The sequence below is a fragment of the Phocoena sinus genome, chromosome 10 (genome assembly GCF_008692025.1).
Source record: "Phocoena sinus isolate mPhoSin1 chromosome 10, mPhoSin1.pri, whole genome shotgun sequence".
In the NCBI taxonomy this organism is placed as follows: Eukaryota; Metazoa; Chordata; class Mammalia; order Artiodactyla; family Phocoenidae; genus Phocoena; species Phocoena sinus.
In genome coordinates this window covers 77,478,858-77,499,844 of record NC_045772.1, presented here as the reverse complement: position 1 = coordinate 77,499,844, position 20,987 = coordinate 77,478,858, and the positions used below count along the sequence as shown (strand labels likewise).

The window sequence follows — 20,987 nt, the reverse complement described above, 5'->3', positions numbered from 1 at the left end:
AGAGAATGTAACTCATTCCAATTGAGTCAGTGCTAATATTAAAACTATAAAGTTTTTGAGTCTTTTGTTACATGGATAAAACGATTTTTCTCCTAAGGAGTCCTTCAATATGAATATAGTGAGAAACTTGAATTAACCCTACCCTTACCTAGAAATTTTCATTTTTTTTGACACTAGCAATTTGGACATATTTATTTTATCTGAAAAGGCAATACACTATTAAGTCCATTTATACGGTAAGGTCACAATAAAGTTAAAGTTACCTGTATAAGTTCCAGGACTACAACATCTATAGAAAGCAAACATTAGTAAGGTATAAACGTTAAATCATTAAACTGATTATGCCTGTAATTCATACAATAAACTGGTTCTGCTATTCTTTAAGACAGAAAAGAAATGAAGACAATGGGTCTCTTATTACCTCAGGAGTCTCTGAGGTCATAAACTCTGTTTCAGATCCTGAAGAGGCCTGATCGGTAGTAACCAAGCAAGCATTTGAGCTACAAGTAACTGGAGAAGAAGCAGCCTAAATATAGGAAGATATAAAACATCGTAAAAGGCACATTTTGTTCACTTTATATTTCTTGGGCCCTGGGCTTCCTAACAAGTTACTCTCATTGAGCAATCACTCGTGCCAAATGGTATGCTAAACACTTTTAACACATATTAATATATTTAATCCTAACAATAACCCTGTGCAATAGGTACAACTATTCCCATCTTATTCATAGTCAGGCAGAAGCAAAGAAAGTTAAGTAATTTACCCAAGATCACACTAAAATTAAGCAGAAGAGCTAAGATTCAAACCCAAGCAGTCAGCTACATTGCCTTTCCAGGCCTAGTCACCAGAGCTACACATCTAATCCCATCCTCATTTATCAAGACTCTTGGCCCTGGAAATCTGGGGTCAGATTTTCTATCAGGCTCTCAATAGCAGTTCCATGGGAGATGAGCCCAGGGTACATTAATGCTCTAGGCACGGGCCTGCCAGGGATCATGACAACTATGCGTTTACTCTAAGTGCTCTCAGTGTCTTAAAGAAGTCGGCAGAAGTATAAATAGAAAGTATAAGCTCTATATAAATCACAATAGCACCAATATTCTAAGAAAAATTAAAACTAATATGTATAAAATACAAATTGGGAGAAAGCACAGTAGGAACTAATGCTGTGACAACTGTAACCAATTAAAAACTAAGAGTAGCTAGGAAGGAATGCTATGGCACAACAGGTAACATAACAGAGATCCGTAAAATTCTAGCAATGGCAAGGTCTGAAGTGTCGGTGAATCCACTCCTTTTATCTAAATGTTTCAGTGTGGTTCTCAGAAGCCCAAGTAATAAAATGGGTTAAATAGAAACTAATTAATGGTAACCAAATATCAGAACCTTTCAGTGACCTTCTAAGAAGGGTTCATCATGATATGCCACTTCTTGATAAGGAGATGGGGACCAAGTTCTAAAAAGCCTCATGGAAGACCTTTAAAAGGTCTTATGGAGAAAATTTTGAAATCCTTTAGAGCATTTAATGTACCTAAATAGATATAATTTAGATCTGACCAAACTATTAGAATTATTATAAAATGGTAGTGTTTCTAAAAGTAGGCCTTTCTTCTGGTCCTCTCATTAAAACAATGAGACAACCACCCAAAATAAGTGAGACTGGCTATTGTGGGGACGTAACTAACTCTATTGCCAAAGAAAAATTCAAAGATACTAAGTTAAGGCAACTTGGCCCACTTGATAGTTAAGCTTTAAAAGACTTTGAATTTTAGTTAAAACGTTAACTTAACAAAAAAGATGAAGAAACATTCTTTACATTAGTATTTATTTAGAAGTTACGGCAGTTCTTGCTTCCAAATTATTGCTCTTTAAGAAGACTGGCTGGAGTTCGTTTTAAGTACTGCTGAGTAAGCATGATGTTTGAGGCCAGCGGTTCCAAAAAATGGATGTGCAGATTCACCCAGGGAGCAGATTAAAAATACAGATGACTAGACGACACCCCTGGAAATTCTGACCCTATAGGTCTAAGGTGGTATCTAACAACACAGTCATCCCTCAGTATCCACAGGGAATTGGTTCCAAGACCCACTATGGATACCAAAATTCGCAGATGCTCAGGTCCCATAGTTGACCCTTCATACCCGTGGTTCCGCAACTTCGGATTAAACCAACCTCAGATCCGTAGTACTCTATGTATTTAGTGCTCACTTCGGCAGCACATATACTAAAATTGGAACGATACAGAGAAGATTAGCATGGCCCCTGCGCAAGGATGACATGCAAATTCGTGAAGCGTAGTACTCTACGAATTTAGTGGAAAAAACCCATGTATAAGTGGACCCGAGCAGTTCAAATGCATACTGTTCAAGGGTCAACTGTATGTACTTTTATTAAAGTGACCAAGTTATTCTGATGTAGCCATCCCACAGGCATGCCCTGAGAGCTACCAGACTATTGGTTTATCAAAAAAAATCTCAGGGCTTCCCTGGTGGCGCAGTGGTTGAGAGTCCACCTGCCGATGCAGGGGACACAGATTTGTGCCCTGGTCCGGGAAGATCCCACATGCCGCGGAGCGGCTGGGCCTGTGAGCCACGGCCGCTGAGCCTGCGCATCCGGAGCCTGTGCTCCACAACAGTGGAGGCCCGCGTACCGCCTCCACAACAGTGAGAGGCCCGCGTACCGCCAAAAAAAAAAAAAAAAAAAAAAAAAATCTTAACTTGTCACTTGAAAGCCTCATAAAGAACCTAATAGCTAGACCAGATAACATAGAATTCTTTAGTTAAAGCAGTGACTGGGGTGAGGGACCCTGCTTAACAAACACATTTTGAAAACCGAGCTACATCTTAAACTAAATATAAACCACTGTAAACAAATGGTATTTACTCATGAGTTTTTGGAAGGGAAGGCAACAACTGCTGAACCACCTGATCAAAATATTTAACCTACTGTCAAAGCAGCTGCTGTCTAGAAAATTGCCATAAGGTTTTCAGAGGGATCCTGAGGAAAAAAATTTTTTTAAAGTAATGACCAGAAAACTAGCAAATCTTGAACTTACTATTGATGGAAATGCAATGTGGCATTTACAGATCTCAATGATCTGGTCCCTTTATAACTCTAAGTGTGTTCTGTGAAAATTAGTTCATCAGAATGTTAGATATATGTAGGCGGGTGGGACTGGCTAACCATGAGTTAAGCAAAATTAGTTTCTTTCTTTATACCTTTTACTCTGCCAATATACTAAGTGACTTAGGTAGCTCAACAGCAAAGTAAGATTCCCAAAGTACCTCCGAATTCTTCAGGCTTACTCTTTCCTTACTAACATCAGTTAACCTCCTCTATTATAACAGATGACTTCCCCATGTTTAGTAGGGAATTTTTTGAGAACCAGCTGTACTTAATCTAAAAAACTAGATACCCTTAGAACATTTTCAATAATTTCATTAGGTATGTTAGAATCAGCGAGTCTGATCATTCTTGCCAAAGCAAGAGTTTCCTCCCTGAATAGCAAAGACGAGTAAATGAAAGATCAGTCTGGAAAAGTTACCTGTAATGGCTCTTGAAGAAAATCACTTTGATTGGATAGATTTTGTTCTGTAGATGCTGCAGAGAGTGAAATCAACAGTAAACTACTGAGGGAGGAGAAAAGTTTATGCATACCAACTGGGTGGAAACTAAAGTTTATACTTCATAAAACAAAGCAGTATCTGGCAGAACTAGCTCTCAAGTCCTTTCTATTGTAGTAGAGCTCTAAAAAGAGTCAGAGAGGATTACAGAAGAAAAGGATACTAGTTCCATCAATGGACAAAAGCAGCATTTCAAGGCTTCCAAAAGAAAAGAACTATGACTTTTAGAAAACTGGTAATTGTAATCTGGATGATAAAACCTGAGCTATCATGAGCAGTAATTAGCTGATACACTTTAAGTTACAAGTGCAGGGGTCATCCGGCTCTTCAGTTTTTTTTTCTCTTTGATCATGTAAAATTAAATACACTTTTCAATTACATAGTTTCAGTTTGGTTTCTTCTTATTAATCTCTATCACTTTTGTTAAGTACTTTCTCTTCCTTCTCCTTACCCTACCCAGGAATTACTGGACCAGTCTTCTGGTTGGTGTCTACTGCTCACTGCAGCTGGGAACTATGGCTTTGATTATGTCATTCCACCTCTGAGATAAACTAGTGTAGAACAAAAAGCCTAAAGTCTGAAGCATCAGACCAGATTCAGATCTGGGCTGCATCATTAGTTACTGTGTTAACCTGTGCACTAAATACCACTGATGTAATTTCACTCATAGTTAGGATCCAAAAGCCTCCACACTAGACATACCGAGTTGAAAGAAGTCAAGCAGGTTCTAGTCAGAATTCACTCCAAGAAGAATATAAAAAGTAGCAAAGACAACTAATATTGTGTACTTCCATTCACCTATCTGGAGACCTTCTCTAAAATGCAAACTGGTCAGTTAAGTACACTAACATCCTCATGGTAATTTACCCGTATGTAACTCTGATAACATATGTACACATTTAAAAAAATTAACACACAGACATAGTTTAACCTTAAGATAATCTAGAGTAAAATTATATGTAAAAGAAGTAATTGGAAAAACAGCTGTAGGTCTAACAAGTCTTAAGAATGAGGACATACCTACTGGGCTACCTGGAGTAGCTGAAGGCGGCTGTGATGATGGAATTGCACTTGGAGGTTTGTCAAAATCCAGAATAGATTCCTAAAGACAAGAGTTTAAATAATAAGTGAAAACAAAGATTATCATTTGTTGGTAAAGCTATTACCATTAAATTATTTATGATGTCAACTGCTTATTAGCTATAGGAATCTAGCTAATAACCATCTCAAGATGTTAATAACTTAGTCTTTATAGGAGAAGAAACAGAATTAAAAGAGAAATCTAAAGTAACTGTCAAACCTTAAAACTGTGTCAGGGGCTTCCCTGGTCGTGCAGTCATTAGGAATCTGCCAGCCAACACAGGGAACACGGGTTCAAGCCTTGGTCCAGGAAGATCCCACATGCCATGGGGCAACTAAGCCCGTGCACCACAACTACTGAGCCTGTGCTCTAGAGCCCGCGAGCCACAACTACTGAGCCCGCATGCTGCAACTACTGAAGCCCACGTGCCTAGAGCCCATGCTCCACAACAAGAGAAGCCACTGCAATGAGAAGCCTGCACACCACAACGAAGAGTAGCCCCTGCTCGCCACAACTAGAAAGCCCATGTGCAGCAACGAAGACTCAATGCAGCCAAAAATTAATTAATTTTAAAAAAAAGACTGTGTCAAGTGTTAAAACTCCAATAGTAATTCTAAGGCCAAATGAGGAAAAGAAAACTCCTGACTTGAAGTCTTTAACATTAATCCTAGTGTAGACTGAGCCCTCATTTTTATTATAACCAATGAGAGGGTCTAATTATTTTATCTCAACCACTAAACTAACTCATGCTCTTAGAGACTTTCATGACAAGAAGGCATTCTCTTCTCCCATCTGCCTATCCTGGTTATCCTAAAAATATTTCCAATGTTTTGAGTACTTAACTTATATACTCACAGTGATCGTTTTAGGTCTTTTATTTATCAAATAATCTGAAGAGGTATGCAATTCCCTCACTTTACAAATAAGCAGAAGGTTGGAGGTTAAATAACTTGCCACAGATTACACAACTGGTAACTGGTAGAAGTGGATTTAAATGCAGGTCTAATTCCAAAGCTCAAAATCTTTTTACTACACAAAAATCTCTTATTTGCCTTCTTCATCCCTCAGTAATACCATACTATTGTGAAATTCTGTAGGAGTCTGTATGACACAATTGAGCATGTGTCATAATGAATGTCTTATGATTATCTACACACAACAGCAGCAATATCATTTGAGCACTTTAAGCTTCTTACATGTTTAATTCATTTTATTACTCACAACAAACAGGAGTAGGAACTATTATCATTTTTTCAAAAAAGAAACTGAGGCAGGGAGTTAAGTAACTTGCCTAAATTTTTAGAGCTAGGAAGTGGCAGAACCGAGATTTGTACTCATTCTGGACACCAGAATCTATGCTCTTAACAACTTCACTTAATGCTTCACATCAGAAGCTAGCAGCCCCATGACTATCATTTAAGATTCACTTAATAATGACTCATACTTGCATAAAGTTACAAGTTCCTTGAATCTGGGTCATCAGATCCTGCAGTTTTTCTTTCCTCAATACTGGATCCTTTGGAAGGGTAGAGGAAGAACCTACAGGCTGATGCATAGGCTTAGGCACCTATAAGATAAACCCATAATGTGTAAGAGTGAAGTTCAAATTCAAAAGCCTAATTCAGGAAACTAAACTTATCACTACATCTTAATGTAATCAAAACACATAGCAGTGCTCATTTATAGATTTATCTCAGGTAAAGAATTTCCACATAAATGCATTTTCTAAGTAATTTAAGCAAACTTTTCATGTTTCCTCCTTCAGAACAACTTTAATGGGAAATGTTTCTAAACATCATCTTTTTAAAGGGAAGGCCCAGAGCAAAAGAACTTCCTTTGTAGAAGTTCTCTCATTATGGACATCAGTTACCCTGTGTCCTCTATGATAAGATGCCACTGACTATAATATAAAACACATCAATGATTTTTTTCCCCAGGGAAAAAAATTACTACCTCCACATTAAATATACATCCCATTTTTAACACATATCTGATTTCAGAAACAGTAAGATGTAAAAGCACATACATATATATCCTAGAGTTGAGGAAATATACTATTATATTCTGTTATTACAGTAGGTATACTTTGTGGGGTAGGGGGCTACTGATGTTTAGAAGGTGGTTCGCCCTCCTGCTAAATTTCTTAAGATTGCTGAATACCCTGAAATAGACCTCATGTCTATGGTTATTTCTTACAGGTATCAGCAAGCCTGTCCCTACCAGCTCCTCTTCTCCACCTTCTAATTCACTGGGGAGTCACACAGCTAAACTTGTCAACAGTGTCATAAAGTAACTGTTAATAGACCCTAAGGGAATATATGAAAGGCTCTTTTAAGAGAAAAGTATGAACTTTAGTGATTTATTTCATGTTACCTAGTCTTTTGGCTTTGAACTCTATTTTGCCCTTGACAGTACTTGGTCATGTTCCAAACAGCTGAGATTTCAATACAGATAGAGGAAAATACTCTACTATACAGAGAAGCATCCTCTCAGTCACTGAGAGACCCTGTAACTTCAATATAATGATGTCTGTGCCATAAAGCACATTAAATGAGTTTTGACCTTTCCAATTAAACACGCTTAATTTTAAATACTATTCAGCAAACAGCATGGTATCAATATTCTGGTACGGTAAAGGTTCAGCACTGCTATACCTAGTGGAATTTTTAATTGTGGTTTTTTAAACAGCTTTATTGAGGTATTAAATTGGGTTTTTAGATATAAATCTCTCAAAATAGTTGCTATATTACAATTACTGTCATATGATATCTAGTTAATGAAAAAGGCTATCAATCTTCTGCAGGGTCAGGAAGAAGCTAAAATTATATTACCACTTAAAGAGGAAGAAAGGAAAATAAAAGGAGACAAATAATTCTAAAATTCTCTTCCCATAAGGTAGAATTGAGGCGGGGGTAATTTATAAAATGCAATGCTTTGAATTCCCTAAGCAAAATGTTTTTCTCCCTCCACCTTTTTTAATTAAAGTATAGTTGATTTACGATATCGTGTTAATTTCAGGTATACATCACGGTGATTCAGTTTTATGTGTGTGTGTGTGTGTGTGTATTCTTTTTCAGAGTCTTTTCCCTTATAGGTTATTACAAAATATTTAGTATAGTTCCCTGTGCAATAAAGTAGGTCCTTAGCAAAATGTTTTTCAAACTGTTAGAGGACCAAAGATTTCCGGGCATGCCTTTGGCTAAAATGGTGTGGAAGTACAGCAACACTACTAGATGTATATGGAGAACACTGGGAGGGTAGCAAGTTCACATTTCTTAGCAAACAAGGTGGTAACAAGTCTTCAACAAGTCTGCAATGGAACAGTGGTAAATAACTTATACTTTAATAAAAGACAACACTAACTAGCATCGTATCCAAGATTATTCATTATAAGCTTCTTATCTTACTGACATGGGTTATTTATCATTAGCAGAATGAGGCCTTGTATTTGAACTAAATCTCATACTCCAAAACCTAATTACAGAATATTTAATGGCTATACTTTTCATCTGCAGAAAATTCTTCTGAAACAGAAATAGATAACTAATTCAGATCCTTCCCCAACTACTGCTTCTTCTGAAACAGGACATGAAAGATTCCTGTTTCTTCTCCTGACCATCTGTACCTTCTTCAAAGAGGACAGCCTAATTTGAGTGACTATAAATGAAAGAGAAGGAAGAGAATACAGAAAAATGTAACTTGTCAGAAAAAGGTCTCCTGCCTTTTGACACGCATTTACGTTTCTCACTTCTTCAACATCATGGTTTTTTCTGAACTATCCACTATTTTGATGTTATATCATGTCATTAAAATTTGAGCACTAAAACAATATTTTCTAATTGTGGAAATTTCACTTCAGGTTAGGCGCAAATGACAGATTAAATCTGCTTCCAATTTTTTAGGGAAAACAAATTATGCATTAAAGAGCTAAGTGAAATACTTAATACATTAATTAAACATGGGTTTTACCGATCTTTTCCTAAAGAGAACTTTTAAATTATCACTACCACAAATCTCTATTTATGCCTACATTGATAGGAACAAACTGATACAAATCAACTCACATCTTTGGGTTCTGTATTAAACTTCCTGGGCAGCAGCTGGTCATTTGGTATGAGGCTTGCTGTAGCTACCCCCCAGGACTTTGGAGAAATCTGTGATTGTGGTGTTAAAGGGTGTTTTTGACTCTCAACATTGTTTTCCCAGGATTTTGGAGTCTCTGGCGGTCTTGAATCCTGTTCTTCACACGTGGGAGTGGTCCATGACTTGGTGATGTCCTGTTCACTCTGCACAGAAGGTGTCCAAGACTTTGGAGTTTGCTTCTTTGGATCCTGTTCTTTCTGCAGCTGAATTGGCCAAGGCTTTGGTGTCTCCTGCTTCTTCTGTTCCTCTTGAATGTATCCCACTTTGGATTTAAGAGCTTCTTGCTTCCACTGGCTAGGAGTTGCCTTGGTTTTCGAGACATCCTGCTTCTTCTGCTCTTCCTGCAGAGTGGACCTGAGTTTTGGAATCTCTTGTTTCCTCTGTTCTAAGGAAACTGCAGGCTTTGATACCTCCTGGTGCTTCGCGGAAGACTCCCAGGACTTGAAGGATTCCTGTTTCTTCTCCTGACCATCTGGTTCGGTAAGCACATCCCAACATTTGGGGAGATTTGGTTTTCTAGCATAATCTGCTTCCCAAGATTGCTCTTCATCTTGTTTACTTGAATAATCTACTTCTGTCATGTAGCGTCTGTTAAGAAACTAAACCACAGGGAAAATGTGCTCAAGTCACAGTCTGTAGAAGACCTTGAAGGGAATACTGAACTCCTATGTCCACTGGTCTGAGCCACTGTGCTAACAGGAAACTCCTGACCTTATCCTACTTGAAAAGAGTATTCTACTTTTATGTCCATTCCTTTCCCCTCAATTAACAGAATGACAAACTTCAAAAGTATACTTCAGAAGTAGCAACCTATATTTGATTCACCTAAGACTGGTAAGCAGTGCACACCGTGGTGCCACATTTGCTTGACTCAGGCTCTTTTACTAAGGTTACTCTGCCTCTGCCAGGCTCAGGACCACCTGACTCCCTTCAAGTTAAGGCAGAGGGTAGTTCAACTACACAAAGTGCTACTCTTTACACTGAAGCCTTATGTTTCTTGAATTACCAGCCTTTTCTTTATTCCCATTATATATCAATCATACTGTGATTTTGCTTCTTCCATTCTTTTCGGCTTCCATGAATTCCGATGTCACTTCAGAAAGAGAACAAATGCCCTCTTCTATTACCAATATGAGTAAATTCTGGAAAGAGCAAAATCCCACCCATCTTCAAATTCCAATACAGGGACCAAAACCACCATCACCACCAGCTAACACTTGAGCCGTTCTGCGTGCCAGGCCAAATTGTAAGTAATTCAGATTTAACCTTCAAACCTCACAATAACCATATGAGGCAGGCATTGTTATTATCCCCATTTTATGTAGGAGGATAACAGACACAGCTGGGCTATATATCTTGCCCAAAGTCATTAAGCTAATAAGCTGCAGAGCCAGGATTCAAGCTTAAGCAGTCTAGCTCCAAAGCCTCAGCTCCTAACCACAACAATATACAAAAGTCTCAAAAAACACAATTGACTGAAAATTACCTTTTAGTACCTTACCTCTTGTGGTTGTATCTCTGGCTGTGCAAGTTCCATAAGACACTCTGAGAAGATAAAAGGAATATTAAATAAGTACTAGGTAAACTACAAGTTTTTAGACTGATTACACTGTAATTCATTCTAGCAACAAATTTCAGAATAGTAACAGAAAAAGGATAGTGCAATTAAGTACATTCAGGGCAGGAGTAATTCTCACTATTGGGTGCTGGTCAAAAGCATGTGGTCTGAGGCTAGTTGAAGCTAGTAGCTCTGCTTATATAAGACACTTTTCTGAAGTCACGCTGTAGTTAAAAACTGATTTCTGACTGAAAACAGGACTATCTCCTCTTACCCACAAACACAGCTTCTTTCAAGTTGGATTTATAGCTCTGGTGCCATGGGGTAAACGAGAAATACTCGAATCTTGCTAGTGGCTACCAAAAGGCTGCTTGGACTACCTCCTTAGAAGTAATATTTCTTAAATAAATCCAGCCTCAACAATAAATAGCCAAGGTGCCATTTACTCAAAGTATTTCTTCCCCAAGAAAAGTGGAATTTTGAAAAACATTATTTCTTTTACTGATTTTGGCAATTTTTTTCCTAAATCAATATGTTAACCTTAGATTATTTATATTCTTGTTCTACACAGTATTAGAATGTACTATAACTCACATTTTAAACAATGGTTTTAAATGGAATGATCCTAATAGTTTAACAAAGAGTTAAACTTTAATAGTTTAACAAAGAATTCAAATTCTATAAATGCCTCATTTTAACAGTGTACTCTCTTGTAACAAAGTATAACCTAATGTTTCTATTAAGGTTGGCTCTGCAAATCATGGTAGTAAAGCCTAGAGATGTGTCCTAAACCTAGGCTTATCCTGGGGCAAGTAAAGATTTCTATGCATGTAGAAAATAAAATTAAAATAATCATTTTACAATGATTTGACTCATTTTGGTTAAGTGTTAAAAATGCAACCACTATAAACAATTTCAGAGATCACAACAAACCTGACTCTTTGACAGATTCAGTCTTCGATAATTGTTTTTTCTTCTCTGATTTTATTAGCATTTCTTCCTCCAATGATACCTCTTTTTCCTTAGCATTTTTTGGAACTGGAATACTTTCAAAATAGCCTGAGTTCAACAATTTAGATAGTAGATCTTTCATGTGTTTGTCTAAGAAAGAGTGATTAAGACTTCGTTATCACATAGCTTAATAGTTCATGGAAAATTATTTGGAATAGAAATCGTAACATAATTTTATCCTAGTTGTAGTATGTCATTATAACAGTCTACACTGAGGGTATTCAAAGAACTGGTCGTACCATGAAAAGGAAATATGCAGTCCATCGTTACGTCATGCTGAATCAATATAAATTTTAAAAATCAGAATCCCAAAGTTTAGCAAGTCACTTAAGTTTCCCTGGGCCTCCATTTCCACCATTTGAAAAATGGCTAAAAATCAGAGACTCCAATCAAGGACTTTATCTAGTATGTTATAAAAGCACACATCTATTCCCTGAGCTGGGAGAAAAGTGATTCCTCCCATCTGCCCCCAAGACATCACAAAAAGCAATTACTCTACCTTCCCCAAGTAATTAGGCTTTAAGAGAAATAAACAACACAGTTCCTCAAACATAAACTTTAGAAAAACCTATTTTGGACAACCTCTAAAGAATTTTTAAAGTATAAAATTCCATGATTAAGATTTTACTCTTGAGTTATGCTATATTTCACTCCTAGCACATCACCATTTGATGATCAAGAAAAATCTTAAAATGATATTAAAGTCACTGTACCATAAATAGGTCTAAAGTCTATTTTATTTTTAATATCCACTAAAAACATAATTCCCAAATTAAGCAGAGTTCTCATACTTGATTTGGGTCTACTATTCCTTTCACAGAAATACTGTGACACACAGATGACCTTTTTTTTTTTTTAATCAAATTTGAGGTATAATTTACAAAATTCACATTTTAAGTATACAGTTTTAACAGATGTTAAGTCATGTTACTTCCACCATAACCATGATACAGAACATTTTAAACAACTCAAAAAGTTCCCTTATGCCCGTTTTATAATCAATCTCCTCCCGCTACTCCCTGGCAACCACTGACCTGCTATCGTTCTAGTTATGTCTTTTCTAGAATTTCATATAAATGGAATCATACAATATGTTCTCATTTTTTGTCTGGCTTCTTTCACTCAGCATAATTATTCTGAGATTCATACATGCTGTTGCAGTATCAATAATTCATTCCTTTTTTCATTGCTGAGTAGATGCCATTGCATGAATATATCACATTTTGTTTATTAATTATCAGTTGGTGTACATCCAGGATATGTTCAATTTGGGACTATTATAATAAGCTGGTATGAACATTCATGTACAAGTACTCATGTGAATGTATGTTTTCAATTCTCTCCGGTACCAGAAGTGTAACTGCTTGGTTATATAGTTAAGTGCATGCTGAATTTTATAAGAAACTAACAAACTAGTTTCCAAAGTTTTTGTATCATTTTGCATTCCAGCCAAGCAATAAATTTCTGTGGTTTAAACTTTAAAGGACTTAGAAACTGAGATAGTTATTCATACTTAAATATTTTTAAAAAGGAAGCAATCACTAGTAACAAAAATGTTTACCAGCTTCCAATGAGTTTTCATTATCCTAAACTAGTACACAAAACTGTGTACTTCATGTCCAAACATTTGTACTTGGTCATTTGGCCAAAGCCTATCTAGGAAGCCAAAAGGACTCTTTCTCCCCAGATCATTTCCAGACCAATAGACAACAATATTTCAATAGACTATGTACCCAAATCATTCTTATTTTCTTAAGCAGGTCTGATAGATAAGCCTTGATATTAACAATATGTGGATTTAAGATTTGTAAATAGAACAGGTACTACCACGCACAATAGAGAACTGAACCCCAAAATGCTCAAGCACTAGTCCCTAGCTCTTGTTCCCAAATCACAGTGACTCGTCACCTCAAAACTCTCCCTAGGCTCCATTTTAGCGAGTACAATTATACAATAGCTGCTTTTAACAGAACTAAACAAAGATATCATTCTGCCGATGAATCTAGTATTGTCAGACATGTAAGTTCTGATGGACTGACACAGTTTTGGCCCTCAATATCATACTAAACTCCTAGATGTAAAGTTTAGTATTTACTGCATAAGTCCAGAGTAGAGAAAACTCACATGTCGTTCCTACCACTGCTTTCTCACTACCTTCCAAAAGGTCCCAAAAGTACAAGGATGACTGCTCCATCTGGTCTTCAACACTGACAAGGAAAAGCAGCAGCAGAACAAAGTGGCTTTAGAGGCACATATATTTATATATGGAGCAGTACAATTTATACAATATAACCCATCAACAATTAAGACATTCAGTGTTAATTTTGTGTTTTTTTACTCTTTGGAAATGAAAAATTGAAATTTTATAAAAGATGACTAAATACCCATTTATGGATTTCAAATGTTCAGCATTTTTCCTTAAAACAACTAAAATAAAGATTTTACCAAATACAGTTATTAAGGAATAGACCAAAAAGAGTTTAAAGCAATCATTGTGGTATCCTTCATTATCAAGTATATGCCCTAGATAAAAAAAAAAAAAAAAAACAGTGGAATGGAAATATTAAGAGCTGCATTTGTCTTTAAAGAGAGCAGCTCATTTTTCAAATTGTTTCACTTACATTTCACATATTAAAGTAAGCCACATTCCTTGGATCTACCAAAGTGAAGCAAGAGAAGGAAGCATCCAAATAGGTAATGATGATGGAACAGACTATTGGGATGGGAATAAATATATATATATATGGCTATATATAGGTAATTAAGAGTTTTATCAGGTTTCTTCCTGCACTGATAGGGCTAATTTCTAAATCAGTTGAAATCTAACTGCTTTTGCATGGCTAACAGACACAGCATTGAAACAACCTGTATCTAACAAACCAAAAGCATACAGCTTCTGCTCATTAGCTGATTTACTCCATCTAAGCAAAAACAGTAAATAGATACTGTAGGAGAAAAAAATTGGGTTGCCTCAATTTGCTGGCTTTATACTTTAAATTATCAGATTTGTGTCTCAGTATTTACTCACAGCCTAAGAAGAACACTCAATAATTCTTACTTTGACAGTTTAGTGATACTAATCAAGTTAAATTTTATTCACCTCCACTTAAGTACAGCAGTAGTAAGGAGGCAAAGACTCTCAGGTAACACAACAGCCTGATATAATTACAAAAAATTTTTAAGAATGTACATAATTAGTATTATGGTTAATACCTATATGAGGTTAAAACTTGATCAGACATTTTAAAAATCAGTGTTATAATAAAGAAGCAGGTTAATGAGATCATTCAAATTCACTTTCTTAGTAGACAGGCTATCAACCTCGTGAGAGTCTGGGCAGGCCAACGTTTCCAAAGCTGAATATATATATATACACATACACACATACATATACATATATACATGCTGAAAAGCTAGACTAAAGTGTTATGTGTCCTGTTTCAGGAAAATATTTTCATTAACTTACCTCAGACTTTCATTTCTTTCAGGACAGGTCAATTTTGAAAATTTAATGAGGTAGTCAAGTTCTTTTAAAGGCAAATACACTGCACCATTCAAGCCCCCTTTGAAGTCTTTCTGTACATGTTCCTGCATCAAGTTCTGTAATACATACTGAACTTGAAGTATAGTGCGAAGCTTTTTCTTCTCAGCCTCAAGTTTTAGCATGTGCTCCCTTCTCTGGGCTTTCTTCTGCGCTTTAAGCAGCTGTTAAAACAAACGCTAATTAAGGCTGACAACTCTCCACAACCCATACTAGCAATCCATTCGTCTACACAAGTCCAGTCCCAAAGAGTTGAGATTAGATGATAAATCTCAAATATATAACACTGACTGTGAAACTGACAAGGTCATTTAACCGCCTGCTTGCTTTTTGAGCTAAAGAAGTCACCGAGTACTTAGCTGGTTTGTCTCAGCTAACCAAAGCTAAAGAAGTCCAAATATGTGACTCCCAACCCCAGGCTGAATGAACCTAGTACCTCTACTATCACCATGATGAGAAGCAAAGTACCTATCATTAATGTCTATATTAATCACAAGGTTTTACTTTTCCATATTATGTATACCAAGCCTTTTTAGGCTAAATATTTTAAGAAAATGCTTCAGTTTAGTTTGGGTTTTTTTTTAAATCTTATGTTCCAGGGGAAGAGTATTAAAATGGTTGATTTTCAACCAACCAAAGAAGACTGCTTAAAGCATAAGGAACTGAAAACCAAACAGAAATAAAATGTCTTATTTAGCAAACAGGGGTTTTTTTAAGCAAAATTGAGAGAGATTTTCATAATAGTTTGTCATGGAAACACACATGGAAAATTAGGGGAATGTAAGTTTTCCCTCAAATGCGTGTGTGTGTGTGTGTGTGTGTGTGTGTGTGTGTGTGTGTGTAGACTGAGCAGCTCTGAGTCTACTCTAAAGCTTACAACTGTAATACCTTAAAGTCTGATATAATATATGGGTCCCAAAAGTGGCTTCTCATTTATAAAATACCAATAACAAAAAGTACCATCTATTTCCACTGAGAAACCCAAAAGGTCTTTTCTCCCCATAGGTGTTTTTCTGTTTGTAATGTTTCCAATGTACTGGGTATTTTACAAGGTATGAAAATTAAGATAACAACAACAAAAAAAAACTTTTATATTTTTCCTACAGATGAGTTAAAGTACTTTGATTCACCATCAACATTTAAAACTATACAAAAGAGACATTCATAAATCCTAATCAAGATGGGGTTTAAAAAAATAAAACCTCAGGAAAAAGATTCATTATGGCATTATTAATTCCTTTCTACAGGGTATGAAAGCAACTTAATAAATATGACTTGTGCTACTACCAGGGACAAGAGACAATGGCTGAAGATAAAATTTTAAGAGTGAGAAATGGACTGGTTGGGGGTTACGTGGGCAAGGGTATTTTCTTCAGGACGGCAAAGGCTCAGAAAAGCTTTTTCCAAGACCTTAATATGGACTTACACCAATAACACTTACCAAACTCAGCTTCTGCTTGAGAGGAGGAAAGACGATAGAGGTGGCAATTCTAGCTCTCCAAGACAGTGGGATTCCCTTGGACACAGATTCATGGTGGTATAAGAAAAGGCAATTGGTGCTGAGGACATCTTCAGGACTATATCACATGATTACCTCAGATCTCTCTTCGGCCACCTCCCAGGGTTGGATTAGGTGTTCTTATGGGCTCAGGTCATCCTGAACTTCCCCTATCAAAGTATCTATTATATAAAATGCTTATCTTTTTCTTTAGCTGCATCCCCCTTACGCTTCAGCTCCATTATGGCAGGGACTATACCTCTGTTGTTCACCAGTATATCACTAGTACCCAGCACAGAGTCTGACACATGACAGAACCTCAAATATTTATCGATTCTATCAGGTATCAAGTAAGAAACATGCTGTCTCCTACGTCATAATCAGATGTCATGAAAACCACTGACAGCAGCCTATTCTTATTTATGTGGAAACTAAGAAATCAGGTGACTTCTCTTCTTTCAGTTGAAAACTGATTTAGAAAGAAGAAGATATGAAGTAAACTGCTGTCAACCAATAGCACCGAACCATAAAGTTTATTTTCTGAATCATGACTTAGAATGATAAATCCCCAAAGGACAAAGCTCATACCAGGAAGATAAAGAGAGATGTGGTGGGCTGAAGGCTTCCAACTTTAGTTTGAAGGGAAAGAAGAAAATGTTACACAAACTGCAAAACAGGCTACCATAGAAGAGGTCTGATGAAAGAGTTAAAAAAGAAAGCCCCCAAATTCCTAGGCTGGAAGGTACTTCGCTATAAAAATAGTGAACCTTGGACTTCCCTGGTGATGCAGTGGTTAAGAATCCGCCTGCCAATGCAGGGGACATGGGTACCAACCCTGGTCCAGGAAGATCCCATATGCCACAGACCAACTAAGCCCGTGCGCCACAACTACTGAACCTCTGCTCTATAGCCCACACGCCACAACTACTGAAGCCCAGGCACCTACAGCCCGTGCTCTGCCACAAGAGAAGGCACAATGAGTAGCCCCCCCGCCACTCGCCGCAACTAGAGAAAGCCCGCACACAGCAATGAAGACCCAACGCAGCCAAAAATTAATTAATTAATTAAAAAAAAGTGAACCTCCATAGGTGCCTGGCACATGGATGGTGTTTAAAAAAAGATTTAAATCTAAATATTTGCAAATGAAGCAACTGACAAAGGATTAATCTCCAAAATTTACAAGCAGCTTATGCAGCTCAATAACAAAAAAACAAACAACCCAATCCAAAAATGGGCAGAAGACCTACATAGACATTTCTCCAAAGAAGAAATATAGACTGCCAACAAACACATGAAAAGAATGCTCAACTGCATTAATCATTAGAGAAATGCAAATCAAAACTACAATGAGATATCATCTCACACCAGTCAGAATGGCCATCATCAAAAAATCTAGAAACAATAAATGCTGGAGAGGGTGTGGAGAAAAGGGAACCCTCTTGCACTGTTGGTGGGAATGTAAATTGATACAGCCACTGGGGAGAACAGTATGGAGGTTCCTTAAAAAACTACAAATAGGGCTTCCCTGGTGGCGCAGTGGTTGAGAGTCCGCCTGCCGATGCAGGGGACACGGGTTCGTGCCCCAGTCTGGGAGGATCCCACATGCCGCGGAGCGGCTGGGCCCGTGAGCCATGGCCGCTGAGCCTGCGCGTCCGGAGCCTGTCCTCCGCAACGGGAGAGGCCACAACAGTGAGAGGCCCGCGTAACGCATAAAAAAAAAAAAAAAAAAAAAAAAAAAAAAAAAAAAAACTACAAATAGAACTACCATATGACCCAGCAATCCCACTACTGGGCATATACCCTGAGAAAACCATAATTCAAAAAGAGTCATGTACCAAAATGTTCATTGCAGCTCTATTTACAATAGCCCAGAGATGGAAACAACCTAAGTGTCCATCATCGGATGAATGGATAAGGAAAATGTGGCACATATATAAGATGGAATATTACTCAGCCATAAAAAGAAACGAAATTGAGCTATTTGTAATGAGGTGGATAGACCTAGAGTCTGTCATACAGAGTGAAGTAAGTCAGAAAGAGAAAGACAAATACCGTACGCTAACATATATATATGGAATTTAAGAAAAAAAAATGTCATGAAGAACCTAGAGTAAGACAGGAATAAAGACACAGACCTACTAGAGAATGGACTTGAGGATATGGGGAGGGAGAAGGGTAAGCTGTGACAAAGCGAGAGAGAGGCATGGACGTATATACACTACCAAACATAAGGTAGATAGCTAGTGGGAAGCAGTTGCATAGCACAGGGAGATCAGCTCGGTGCTTTGTGACCGCCTGGAGGGGTGGAATAGGGAGGGTGGGAGGGAGACGCAAGAGGGAAGAGATACGGGAACATATGTATATGTATAACTGATTCACTTTGTTATAAAGCAGAAACTAACACACCACTGTAAAGCAATTATACTCCAATAAAGATGTAAAAAATAAATAAGTAAATAAAAAGAACATCATACATTGAAAAAAAAACACCTGAGTGGAAAATGAAAATTTGACAGGGTAACTCAGAAAAGAGAGTTAACAGAAATTTTTAAGTATTATAAAAATATACTTCAAACCTCCAACCAGAAGGCAGATATAAAAGATCTTTTATTTAAGCACAATGGACCAAAACTAAATAAACTTAACATATGGGGGGGTGGGGGGACGGGGAATCAATCACACAAGAAAAAAAATGACTTAGAAGTATTGTATCTAAAAGAAAAAAAAAAAAAAAAAAGAAGTATTGTATCTAAAACAGCCTAGAAGTATTTAACAACTGTGAAACTAACAGAAAGTATTATAATTAAGTGATGAATAAGTAAACACGAGTTAAAGTGTGCTATGGATAACAAAGCTAATATCATTTTAGACTTGCATTAACAGAATTATCCAGAAAACAGAAGGAAATGTCTCTATACTACACTATTTTAGGTTTCACAATACCTTTCAAAAGTTAATTAAGTCAGACATCCAGAAGAGAGCAACTCAGAACTATATTTTACAAGGATTAAGATGGTAGCTGTCTTCAGCTTCAGAATGATGTTTTGGGGTTTTTATTTTTTTATTTGTTCTTTTTTGATGCCACAGGAATGGAGAAGAGAATTTTAATTCGCCAAACAAGAAAATATCCAAAAAGTAGAAAAGACTATCTTATGAGGCATGCTCCCCATCTCAGAAATGAATTTACCAAATTATTTCCTCAATTGGTAGAACATGATCTTTCAAGGGCCATCTAACACTAAGATTCTAAAACAATGAAGAATACTTCATTAATGAATGCTTAAGACTTCACTATTAATTACTGATTAAATCTGTGGAAGAGAAAAGTTTGAGTTGCCAACACAGAGCAACTGAAACAAGCAGTGGGACCAGACTTAACGCTATTTAAATGTAAGATGAACCATAAATTTTCCTGGTAATAACTACCACGCTCTCAAGAAGAGTCTACCAATAACGCTAAACTTACAAGCCTATGTAATATAAATTTTCAAGCCTATATTCTAAAACGTCTTTAATAAATGTTATCTGTCAAAATAGTTTTCATGCCCCTTCTCAATGATTTCCGTAATTCCACAGTGAAATAATACACATTAGATAACTAACACTTTATTCACAATGCCTCATATTCAGATAACATTTGTGCTGAGACTCTAGAAACCTGAAAACACTAGTTCTTCAGAAACTATACTCCACCCCACCTCCCCCGATAAAATATCAGCAGGAATGAGATGAACAATAACCAAACACCATTATCAGACACTTGATATTTTCTTCAAGGTCAGTGCTTAAGTTCGTTTTAGGAAAAGCAAAGAAAACATACTCACATCTTGGCTCAGTCCAGAAAAGGTTTTCTGAAGCTCCTTGGCAAATTCTAAGTTATGTAGCACTTCTTCATATTTCTCAACTGCTTCCTACCGAATAGGATAAAAAAAATCAATTCTGTGAACTTCTAAGTACAAATATCTCAAAATAAGTTCCTTAATAACAGCAGAGGAGATTTAAGACTTTAGGAACTAGCCATTTACTATACATACTCAAAAAAAGTAAGGAGAAAGTATTTAATAGAAGTTACATAAAGTTAAATTTAAAAATTCAATTGTTTATGCTAGAAATCTGAACCATACTAATAATAAAGCTGACTATCTATAAAGTCTAAGGTCAGAGAGGCCTGTGGGTTTTAAGAGCACTGAGCCAATAGGATTCCTCTGTCAATATTCATTCACTACACAAATATATTACACAAGTAGCACAGTGAGAATCACACAGATGAAAGCAACCTCAAGAAACGTATACTATGGTAGGAAAGACTTGTAAATAACTACCTATAACAGACAAATTAAGTATTGTGACAGAAATATTGTATATATATATATATATATATATATTTTTTTTTTTTTTTTGGCCACACCGTGCAGCTTGTGGGATCATAGTTCCCCAACCAGGGATTGAACCCGGGCCCTCAGCAGTGAAAGTGCAGAGTCCTAACTACTGGACTTCCAGGGAATTCCCTGTAAATTTAAAGAGGAAAATT

General features: G+C 36.7%; 1 protein-coding gene and 1 non-coding gene across 23 annotated transcripts in view; one reads left to right on the top strand and one right to left on the bottom strand.

Moving 5' to 3' along the window:
* Positions 1-20,987, bottom strand: part of CAPRIN2 (caprin family member 2) — a 42,160-nt gene that overhangs the window by 10,866 nt on the left and 10,307 nt on the right. For 8 of the 22 annotated variants that reach the window (XR_004351793.1, XM_032645881.1, XM_032645882.1 and 5 more), the window contains exons 4-14: positions 20,281-20,367; positions 16,400-16,474; positions 14,884-15,122; positions 13,542-13,624; positions 11,340-11,507; positions 10,350-10,393; positions 8,770-9,447; positions 6,150-6,272; positions 4,645-4,726; positions 3,546-3,601; positions 422-526 (exon numbers count right to left, since the gene is read on the bottom strand). Coding sequence is in view for 21 of the 22 variants with exons in the window: in XM_032645881.1 (XP_032501772.1) it covers positions 422-526; positions 3,546-3,601; positions 4,645-4,726; positions 6,150-6,272; positions 8,770-9,447; positions 10,350-10,393; positions 11,340-11,507; positions 13,542-13,624; positions 14,884-15,122; positions 16,400-16,474; positions 20,281-20,367 (1,740 nt within the window). In the remaining variant the exon portion in view is untranslated. Of the gene's footprint in view, positions 1-421; positions 527-3,545; positions 3,602-4,644; positions 4,727-6,149; positions 6,273-8,769; positions 9,448-10,349; positions 10,394-11,339; positions 11,508-13,541; positions 13,625-14,883; positions 15,123-16,399; positions 16,475-20,280; positions 20,368-20,987 lie in introns of those variants that run through there. The other 14 variants (XM_032645886.1, XM_032645873.1, XM_032645884.1 and 11 more) reach the window with 8 other exon arrangements.
* Positions 2,202-2,308, top strand: LOC116761446. The gene has a single exon (XR_004352013.1). It is a non-coding gene; the product is annotated as a U6 spliceosomal RNA (small nuclear RNA).